This window comes from Pollicipes pollicipes, unplaced genomic scaffold (genome assembly GCF_011947565.3).
Source record: "Pollicipes pollicipes isolate AB1234 unplaced genomic scaffold, Ppol_2.1 Scaffold_4881;HRSCAF=5763_pilon_pilon_pilon, whole genome shotgun sequence".
Classification (NCBI taxonomy): domain Eukaryota; kingdom Metazoa; phylum Arthropoda; class Thecostraca; order Pollicipedomorpha; family Pollicipedidae; genus Pollicipes; species Pollicipes pollicipes.
The window spans coordinates 10,368,914-10,379,501 of record NW_023596576.1 but is presented as its reverse complement, the minus strand read 5'-3'; the positions used below and the strand labels follow the sequence as shown (position 1 = coordinate 10,379,501).

At 51.3% G+C, this 10,588-nt stretch overlaps 1 protein-coding gene across 3 annotated transcripts; it reads left to right on the top strand.

Annotated features, from left to right (window-relative positions):
* Nucleotides 1–4,327: 4,327 nt before the first annotated feature.
* On the top strand, nucleotides 4,328–10,561 carry LOC119101356 (cytochrome P450 4C1). Of its 3 annotated transcripts, none has more exons than XM_037224679.1 (3): nucleotides 4,343–4,403; nucleotides 7,293–7,354; nucleotides 8,617–10,561. In XM_037224679.1, the coding sequence occupies exon 3, from the start codon at nucleotides 8,981–8,983 to the stop codon at nucleotides 10,541–10,543; it is 1,563 nt and encodes a 520-aa protein (XP_037080574.1). In that variant the 5' UTR covers nucleotides 4,343–4,403; nucleotides 7,293–7,354; nucleotides 8,617–8,980; the 3' UTR covers nucleotides 10,544–10,561. The 3 variants fall into 3 exon arrangements, with proteins under 3 accessions (XP_037080573.1, XP_037080574.1, XP_037080575.1); XM_037224680.1 differs by lacking the exon at nucleotides 7,293–7,354 and adding an exon at nucleotides 5,661–5,803 and having other exon boundaries at nucleotides 4,355–4,403; XM_037224678.1 differs by lacking the exon at nucleotides 7,293–7,354 and having other exon boundaries at nucleotides 4,328–4,403.
* Nucleotides 10,562–10,588: the final 27 nt, after the last annotated feature.

Below are 10,588 nucleotides of genomic sequence, written 5' to 3'. Positions count from 1 at the left end.
GGAGGGAGTGGGGCTCACCCGATCTGAAGCACGGATTAGGATCGTTGGTCCGGCCGGTGGTGGCGGTGAGTGAATGAGCATAGATTCCCAGAATGGGGGAAGGCATGTGAATGGGACCATTTGCGTAGCCGGAATTTCACTATTTCCATCGCGTAGTAAGTTTAGCATATGTCATGACATGTTCAGCCTTATCGCATCAAGAGCTACAAGTTGATTGGCGCCATTACACAAATATTTCAAGACATTCAGCTTTTACAACGCGCTTCAATATTTATAGGTCTAATTGGCCAGTTATATATGCATCAAACATGCTTACTGCAAACGAAGGCCAAAAAGCGGTATTGTTATCCATTGAGTGGTGACATCACATACCTGCTTATTTTGAAGTATTTGCGTACGAATGAACACCGGAATGTTCACAGCTGGTAGACATAGAATTTTTTGCATGCGATGCCGCGTGTTGTAAGATTTTGCGGGATGTAAAATTTGCGATTGAATTATATTTTTCGGAACATGTTCTGCTGCATGTCAATGTGAAAACGGCTTTAAGTGACGCATTAGCTAATCGCATCTGCAGAAACAGCCGCGTGGAGAAGAATAGTAAATAATAACGTATTAAACAGCACAGTCCGGAGAAAAGGATTATCATAGATTATGCGGCGACGATTTGGCCATGGTGGCTTTCCTTTCCCATCCCTTCGCCACAATTATGTAAAGGCGCCAAACGATGTTGCAAGGAGACTTTAGACAACCATCTTTCCTAATGGAACACCAAAAAGACAGCAGTTGCTTATTCCAAATGTGTCTGGATGGCTCGTGAATACGACAAATTAAGACCGTACCACAAATTCAAGGAAAGCTTTCGTTTCGCGGTGGTGATCGATGAAAGATGTTTTCACCCGTTCACTTGGCGATCATTTTTAAACGTGAGGGCTTCAGCGGCGTCTGCAGAGAAGCCTTTGCTGATGAATGACTTCTGTAGCCAGTTTGCTGTTTCCAGCCAGTAGCCAGTTTCTTCTGGTTGCCACTAATGTTGAGCGTTTGGCTCTAAATCTAACATACTGCACCGGCATCCTTTTCGAGCGGCAAACAGATTTCAAGTGGCAAACACATCAAGCTATGGTTCAGGTGTGGTAAAAATGCATTTTGTGTCGATGATGGCAATGATGCCGTGCCCAGCAGCGTAATTAGAAATCGGCGTACCGCCGAAAGCCTCTTTTATCATTTTAACTTGCGATGACATGCACACTATCGAAACGTCTATTTATACAATGTCACTCAACTAATGTCAGGATAATTGCTGCTGCGAAGAATGCAAGCACACGGGCCGTAGACCATGGAAAGTCCAATCATAATAGCAGCCTTCCTCCACCCCCGGAACTTGCCATGGCCTGAAGTCTACGTTTGATCTACGGCTGCATTTGCTATCCTCGATCACGAAGAAAAAATCGTGAAGGTCCTCGACTGCCAGGGCAGCTGAGTATATGGCCGAATTACGATCGATGGCAGGCAGCACTGGGGATGTCTAACATGTGGGCCTTCTCTGAGTCATGTCCCCTTATGGAAATTACGTTTGCGCTTCGAATCCCACCCCAACCATTATCATTCTCTCCACCATACCTTAGGCATGCACTAATCCTGGCGTGACATGTGTTGGCTGGTGGGGGCCTTTCGCTGCGCCCCAGTAATTGGTGGATGCAGGCTTAAACTGGGGTCTAGGCTGCCTGGAAAGGACGAAACAATATATTGGGTTCCGGGTTAGCTGAGATTGAGGTAAAGGCGACTGCACGCCCTCACTGCCTCTGCTGGGCAAGAGGGAGTGGGGGCGTGCTGAAAGAAGGATAAAGCGGGATCGTGGAAAGATGGGATCATAGAACTGTTTGAAGAAAAGAAAGACCAGTTGTTTGACATTCTTGTCGTGCTGAGCAAAACAAAATTAAAACAGCAAAAAAACGACTAGTTATAGATGCAGCCCAACTTCAAAAGACTGTTACATGCTTTGACGACCCGAAGGTACCAGAAATTCCAGGCTCAAGTTTAATGATTTATCGCCGCTTGAACAGTGACATGACGTGTGTCTCCATCAACATGACATATACCAATTTTTGCTGATTATAACCGTCTCTGCTACCCTTTCCATACGGAAGCTCAACAGTTCGTTCGTTGACTTGGACGCAACGAAGGTGCAAAATTGTTGCTTTTGCTGAGCTTATGCGTCTGTCCTTATCCGAGCCACCGCAGTCTAAAGATGCCTTTTTCAGTCTCACGCAGATTTATTCGTATATAACTTCGTAACTGGACATTGGCTACACTTCAATATGCTTTCCAAGCGGAAGGTGTCCGAAGGTTTTACTTAGTGGGTGGTTATCAGCAGCTCCGTTTTTGATAGCAAAATCAAATTCAAGACGTGGAAAAGAAAATTTGATCGCCAATGTTGATCTTCGACCTTTTTAAGGGGATTCATAGCAAGACTCTGTCTGATTACACTTGGATTGTACTGGCCGATCCAGAACCCCCGGCTTTTGGCACACTTTCATGCAGGCGGGGACTTCTTAACGGTGTCACGTATTATACTGAACTGCTTTGGAAAGAAGCTGAGGCTCTCTGCGGGAATCAGGTGGCCTTTGAAAGGGAAAATAGGCCCTGTGCAGCTAAAAGGTTCACGAGTATCCAGAGGAACATGCGAAAACAAATGGGCATTGAACTCATAAGGTTCTGAGCGGACCGTGCGCCCTGAGAACTCAGATATCACCTCAGCAGTCAGAGGGCTCTTCAGTGGCCCGAGGACGGTCCCTCAGTACCCTAACAAGTCCTCGAGCACTTATCGCCCCCCCCCCCCTCCCCCTCCCCTAGGAAGTAGGCGTCCAAAAGGGTCGTCTAGCCATAGATATGTTTTGGCAACCAAATAGCTCGTTGAGGGACCAGTGGGCCATCGGCAACCAAACGAACACTTCGATGGCCAGCAGGGCTCACAAACGATCAAAAGTTCCCCTTCGTGACCGGGGGATCTGGGCGACCAGTCAGAAAGGGACCCCAACCCCGAGGGCCCCTCAGTAGCCAGAGGGACTCCTCAGCGGTCAGAAAGGCACCGCTCAGGTAAAGCGGCGCGTGAGCGACCACGGGAGCGCAGAGTACACAGAAGGTTGAGAGGTCGGTATGGCTTGTGCACGGTTGTTGCCATTGGGCTTTACGTCGCACGGAGCTCCTGAGGCTATATGGCGTCACTTTGTCACAGGATGTCCCCCTAGCAGAAAGGGCAGGCACTGAGGAGAATCGAGCCCTGCACCTCTGGCTCCCTCGGCGCGCAGCTCAACCATCGCACTAAAGCGGTCCAAAAGAGCCTGGGTGGTGCCGCTTGTTTTGTGTGCAGAAGGGACTAGACGGCAGATGGGTCCTGAGTAGCTTTTAAGCCTCTGCAACGGCCCGAGTGCCCACAGTGGCCAGTTGGCGCCCACTTATTCGTAACAGGGGCCTCTGGTGGCCAACTGGGACCCAGTGGGAAGGCAGAGGATGGGCTTTACTCATTCAGCGCAGATATTTGTCCTCACGCTGCGCATAACAGGGACGTTATGTTCGCATAATGAGCATGACGTCCCTGGTTATGTTTGTTATGCGCATAACGAACGCATAGTTACGTTCGTTATGCGTATGACGAACGCATGTATGAGCTAAGCTAAATAGTGAGCTGAGCTAAAGGTGAAAAACGGGCCGAGCTATCTTTTTTATTATCAAAAAATAATTATAAAAAGTTCCTTTAAATAATAAGGGCGGGGGGGGGTGGGGGAGCGGGGTTGTCGGTGTATAGAGCGGTAAAGAGGGTTCCCTTAGCTGAAACGGCCCCTATGACCGGATTTTACCCCCTCCTGGGCGCAATCCTGGCTGCGTCACTGTATTGGTATGTTCGAAGACCACATGAAAGCTAGGACTTTTGGGTAAAACAGACCCATGTTTTGACTTATGCCACTTTTTTCCATTTGGTTTTTATGGCTTCTATTTTTTACACTTTACTCTTGTTATTTTACTTTTAATCGATGTACTCGATCTTTGCAGTATGGCTCTTTCGAGTTTTTGGCCTTTTTGCCTTGTGTTCATTTTACTTTTATTACTTTTGACCTTTTGCCGGTTTCTCTACTCCATTCGACTTCTCGTGCTTTTAACTTTTTATCACTTAACTTTTAGTCTTTTGACTTCTTTTCCTGGCCCCGGCGCATCGAGCTGACGGCCGTGAATGGCGCTGAGGCTGTCGGGCGGCGCGTGATGGCCACCGGCGACGGGGGGGCCGCCGCGCCGCTATATCAGAAGCGCGCCGCTCGCGCGCCGGCAGTGCTGTTTTCGGCGGGCGGTGCGAGTCTCTGGTGCGCAGTGGTGTGTCTGAGTCGGACCGCGGCCGGCCCACAGAGGCGGTAAGGCGGCGGTGGCGAGCCAGCGCTGCGCGACTCGGGGCACGCCGGACCTGTCTGCGCTGCCGGCGATCCGTCGGCCCGGGCGCCGAGGCTCATCCTCGCCGCCTCTGGACAGTGGCTGGAGTCGCTCCCTCTTGCTGGGCTGACATGCACAGGGGCGTTTGAGCGCCAAGTTATCGCTAGTGCCAATTAGAGTCAGTTGGAACAGATAGCAGGAGCAATGACAGTATTGTCATGGCCAATGCTGGCGATGCAATTTTGGTTCACTTATTTGATACATGGCGACAGCAATATGCACAGAATTGTCTCGAAACGCAGCATTTGCTGCATTCCCTTTTCACTGCATCATTACATTTTGCCGAAACTGGGCCCCACATCCGGCACTCATTACAGTAACGTTACATCTGAAATACTGTTGAAAGCAGGCTTAGCATACATTCAGACGGGCTTGATGGTATCTGACTGCGAGCAGATGCATTGCTAGGCGCCCCTTGATCCGGTCATCATCTCCGCATGTCTCGCCTGTCTTCCTGGTCCGGTAGCGCATGCTCTCCCCCGCCAAACGGCAGCCGGACAATGGACGTGGGAATCCCATGAAACCTCCTGTGATGTGCTGTGCTTTGCACGTTACTGCACCAACGCTGGCAAGACACACGCGCTTGCCGTAGTCCACTCGATTTCCAGCGTCGCATTGCCTGCCTCAGACTTAATGGCAAGCTCACGAACTTATATGTCGCGGTCCGTGGAGGATGACGACGGGGGTGCATAGACCCCTGCCCTCCCACACCAAATGGAGGTCCTGTGTATCCGGGAAAAGCTTAAAACGAGAGCTATTTTCACATTATCATTACAACGTGCCGCGATATAGCAGCAAGAAGCCGAAATAACAGATGGGGCATGATAATAGTGCGTAGCTGCTGACCCGAAAGCAACTGGAGGGCACCAGTAACCAGTCGGCTTACCCTGAAGGTCGGACATCATCCATCCGAAAATCCATTGTACGCGCCTCGCTGCAATACACGTTTCCATCTGATCGGTTGGCGGATCTCAGGCGCGATTGCGGACGCGGTCCTAGAGTATTACAAGATATTGCCAGACATCTAGTCGTTGCCTAGACGAAGTTGTGACAGTTTGTGACGCCGGCGCCGCCGGCCACTTCCTGGTTGCGAGATTGCCACGTTTCCATTGTCACGACAAGGACCACCGGGGTGAAAAGCGACTCGTCTGTTACGGTAAACATTCCGTCGTACTTCCCAGGAGTCCTGAGACTGGTCGGCGCTCGGTCCGGGCGCCGGGCCGAGCGCCGATTAATGCGCACGCCGCAGCGCGAGCCGGGCCGAGGGCCATCTGTCTTCCACACCCACGCGGCGCTGGACAGGGCGCCGTTCCAGCGCTGGCCAGTGCGTGACACCTTTATGCAACTCTCCGACGGGCGGGCATTGGCCGCACCGGTCGACCTCGGGCGACGGTGTTCCTCGCCGGAGTTGTGCCACTCCGAAGCGGGCGTCTGGCGCACTGGCGCCTCGCCGCCCCGGTCAGACGGAGCCCGGACATCGCACACATCGCACCGTGCGATTGCATGACGTCGCACCGTTCGGTCGCATGGCATCGCGCCGCACGGTCGCATAACATAGCATATGCTCACCCGGACGCGGCGTAGTGTCCAACACTAACACCAGACGATGGAACATGACCAAGCCTTGAAAGGAACGTTCCTGGCGTGGGATTTATCGCGTTTTAGGGGTTTATCAGTGCGAGACTCTGGGGAGACCTCGTGATCCCCTCGTAGCCGCTTTTGTTATGCGGGATGGGACGGCATGATGCCTGAGCTAAGACCGGTAAGAAGATTTTGGCAGTGGCACAAGGCCGCAAGCGTGCGAGGTGGACCGGGGTTGATGATATTAATTTGCTTTCAAAAGAAATTAGATGTCATTTTCTCCATTCACCGATGAGCTCACCGCATTTTCATTGCTTGCGGACATATCAGGTTTTCACTGGGTTAATAATCTGGCTGGGTAGGAAACGTTGTGTTGTTATCTTCATTTCAGTCACACTGCATTAAGACATTGACGGCGGCGATCGCCTGTTATCATTATTATGGATATGGAAATACTATAGAGCTGAGATATCTTGAACTACGTTAGGCGCACGCATTTCATAAGATAAGAGATTCACTGTCGTACATTGAATACGAGCGCATTTTCTTCTGTGGCATCTAGGCCACAGGCCACAAGCCACAGGCAGTCAGACCACAGGTCAGGACAATGTCATCCTCATAAAGTCATATGTCACATGAAAATGCCAAAGCCAAAGCCATCCTGGCAACCGCCCAGTCGCTGTGTTTATGATGGTGGCCATACTGACCCTGACCGAAGGGTACTCCGGCCAGGAGCACGCCAAGTGCGCACTATTTAACAGTAAACAGTGATCCCCGTTTGATCTTACTCTACGGAACACAAGACTAAACACTGACAGACCGGACGGGGTGGTTGACGTCCGTGTTAAAATCCCGGTTTGTCGCGGTCGGCTCACTCCTTGTGCTCCTCGAAGCACACGCTGAGGAGCTCTATCACTTGGCAGTCCATTGAGTATCGAAGCTGATTCCGGTGAGAAGCATAAAGAACTTGTCCAAAACGACGAAATATAACTTCTTAATTTTCCTTTGGAACAGCATTTCTGGTATTTTTCGGTGGAATAATAAGGAACGGTGTTTTACACCACATGAAACCGTCGCGTAGTGCACGTGCATAAATTTGCCTGTTTTGCACCGCGTATTAGACATTATGGATAACATATTTCTAACCGTTCTCGCCCTCTTCCTGCATGGTCAAACCGATGTCCACGCGATAATCATAATATGTAGGGCTTACCCGTCCCTTTACCCGCCAGGTTGCTATCTCATGATGTCTGAATACAGGAGCAATGAATGACTCAGGAGAATGTCACCAATGGTGAATATACGCATTTGACTGTTTTCACTTTCTTACTACGCGCTCGGGTGGGGATCAATTTACCCCCCCCCCCCCTCTCGAAGGCTTTTCTGGAATAGTTTCCGAACGGCGCGGCCAAATCTTTCATGCTGTAGACGATTGAATGGCGGGTTGTTAGTATAAAAAATTTAGAGGCAAAGTCACCAATCTTCGGCAGGTCAAAGTTAGGCCATGGATTCAGTGAAGTCAATTTCTAAAGAATCGCTCAATCTGATGCAACAGCGGAATGTTAGGCGATGTCATACATCTCTGAGATCCTGTCTTAGGCAGCACACCATTTGAATGACCAAAAACCATTAACCTAGGATCAGGTATGAAGGTCAGACCAAAATCAAAACAAACTTGTTTTAGTATTGTAAGGCTTGATGTGTGGGGTAGTTTCTGCTGCTCATTTTGAACTTATTGATGACAGGAACCGCATTATGCACCTTCCATTGACTTTTCAAAGGTCAGAATAGGAGCGTACTACCCAGTATTATCTTTGTCGTTTATTCAATTACAAAACTCAAAGCAGTAATGTATGATTTTATCCACCATGACCTTCGAAAGCTACCGACCCTAAATGAGCATGTGGTCTTTTGCTAGCAACAGGTGTCTAGGCTCTTGAGGCACTTTGGTGACGAACCTAGAGTTTGACCTTGTTTGACATTATTTGACACAAGTTCATGACCCAGAACCCTCAAATCGTGACCTAAGTGAGTTCACGTACAGGTAAATACACCCTCTGGATTTGGTGTCTCTAGATCTCTTAGTTTCTGAGCTGTCAAGGGACCAAATTGACCCCCACCCGAGCGAAGGGTATCCAATAGGCCACCCGAGCGCGTGTGAAGACGTCCTACATGTCAACAAGAGAAAGTGAGCACCAGGGACCGCCCATAAACTGCCCAATTGAACATGCGGTTCTACAAACATGAAATGAAACATGGCGTTTCGGCCACTGGTCGTCACCTTGATCGTGCAGCAGCAAATGTATTAGTTCAATGCATCACTGAGATGGATGTAAATGACTGAAGGGCATAACCTTCAAGTGTCTTCATGGCCTAAGTTTGCTGAAGTTTGCATTTCCAAGTCTGCTGAACTGTCAGTTTTTTAGTTGGTCAAATACAAATTGGTGAGCCATAGCATTGTTCTAATGTATTTGTTGTCTCCATTTCCGTAAGCGCCGATTGTGTGTGAGGGCTCATCTGCCTTCAATTTACAAACCTGACTAAATTTATTTTCAGGACTGCAAACTGGCAACAACAGCTATCGGCATTGGTTCAACAACTGCTTCGCATCCAGTCATCTTATGTGAAGGGCATTGCCGCCTTTGAGAACGGCTGTCAGCATCTGCGTCATCACTCGAGCTGGGATAAGCTCTGAATCGACCTACAACTGGGAAGGCATGGAGGCCCCCACAGTGATCTGCTGTGGGCCGATCCCGTGACGAAGACAGCTCCACTTGACTGTACTAACAGCATCACTGTACTGTGCTGACAGAACCACAGTACTGACAGCACCACTGTACTGTCTACAGTGCGCAGCGACGGTATCAAAGTGACATAGACAGGATTTGCAGTGAGCAGCAGCATCCTGGCTGTGGCGACCATGGAGGTGGCCGGCGTGTATCTCTCACCGTTCGCGGTTTCATGCTTAAAAGGAACCATCCTTGCGACCGCGGTCATTGTCGCATTCCACTTGAAGTTCGGCAAGAACCCGGTGCTGGCGAAAATGCCACACAAAATGCACCCTCTCATCGGCAATCTCCTTGACATGCCGACATCGCTGACGACCATCATCCCAACCATGCGGCTTTGGTGCGAAGCGTTTCCAGGCATCTGCTACGGGTACGTTCTTTGCTTCCACTACGTGATCATCTCGTCGGCCGAATACGTGGAGCCCGTAATGACCAGCAAGAAGTTCCTTAATAAAGGGCTCGATTACGATTCGCTTCGGCCGTGGTTCGGTGAAGGACTGCTCACAAGCACAGGCGAGCATTGGTACAAACACCGTAAGCTGCTGACACCCACCTTCCACTTCTCCATCCTGGACCAGTTCCTGCCCATCTTCAACCACCACAGCCAGGCGCTCGTGCGTGCGCTGCAGGAGCGCACGCGCGGCGTGGGTCACGTCGACGTGTGGCCGCTGGTCGCCAACGCCACGCTGGACGCCATCTGCCAGACGGCGATGGGCGTCGAGATCGGCGCGCAGGACGGCGTCGAGTCCGCCTACCGCAACGCTGTCAAGGAGATGGGCAACATCGTGCAAGAGCTCTCCATCCGGCCGTGGCTGCGTAACCAGACGCTCTTCAAGCTGTTCGGAATGAAGGGGCACCAGGATCGCACCCTGGCCGTCCTCCACAACTTTTCGCGCACCGTGATTGAAAAGCGGCGTCGCGAGCTGCACGAGGAGGGCCGCCTGCTGGACGGTAGCTTCACCATCGAGGACATGCCGCTGACGAAGCGGCGCCTCGCCTTCCTCGACCTACTCATCATGATGTCCGAGAACGGCGAGGTGTTCAGTGACGAGGACATCCGGGAGGAGGTCGACACGTTCATGTTTGAGGGCCACGACACTACCACGTCGTGCATCAACTGGGCACTGTATAACATCGCGCGCTCGCCAGACGTACAGCGGCGCATTGAGCGCGAGCTGGACGACGTCTTCGGCGGCGACGACCGCGCGCCGACCCGCGAAGATATAGGTAGCCTGAAGTACCTCGAATGCGCCATCAAGGAGTCGATGCGGCTTTTCCCACCAGTAACTTTATTCAGTCGTCGGGTGTACGAGACGGCACAGATCCGCGAGTACGAAGTCCCCAGCGGTATTGACATCCTCATCTTCCCGTACATGATCCACCGAGACCCAAACCACTGGCCCGACCCAGATAAGTTCGACCCGGACCGCTTCAGCCCGGAGGCTACCAAAGGCCGACACCCGTACAGCTATGTGCCGTTTTCGGCGGGTCTCCGCAACTGCATCGGCCAGCGATTCGCGCTGCTCGAGGTGAAGGTGATGGTGGCAGCCATTCTGCGGAGGTTCTGGGTCGAGACGGACGAGAAGTACGAGGACCTCGTCGTTCAGATGAGTCTCACTATCCAGAAGCACGGACCACTGGATCTGCGGTTCACCCCACGAACTCGGACATCGGAGCTAATGCGGTCTGGCTGAGTCATCACCTGGGTGGGAGGGAGCTCGAAGAGGGGGGGGGGGGGG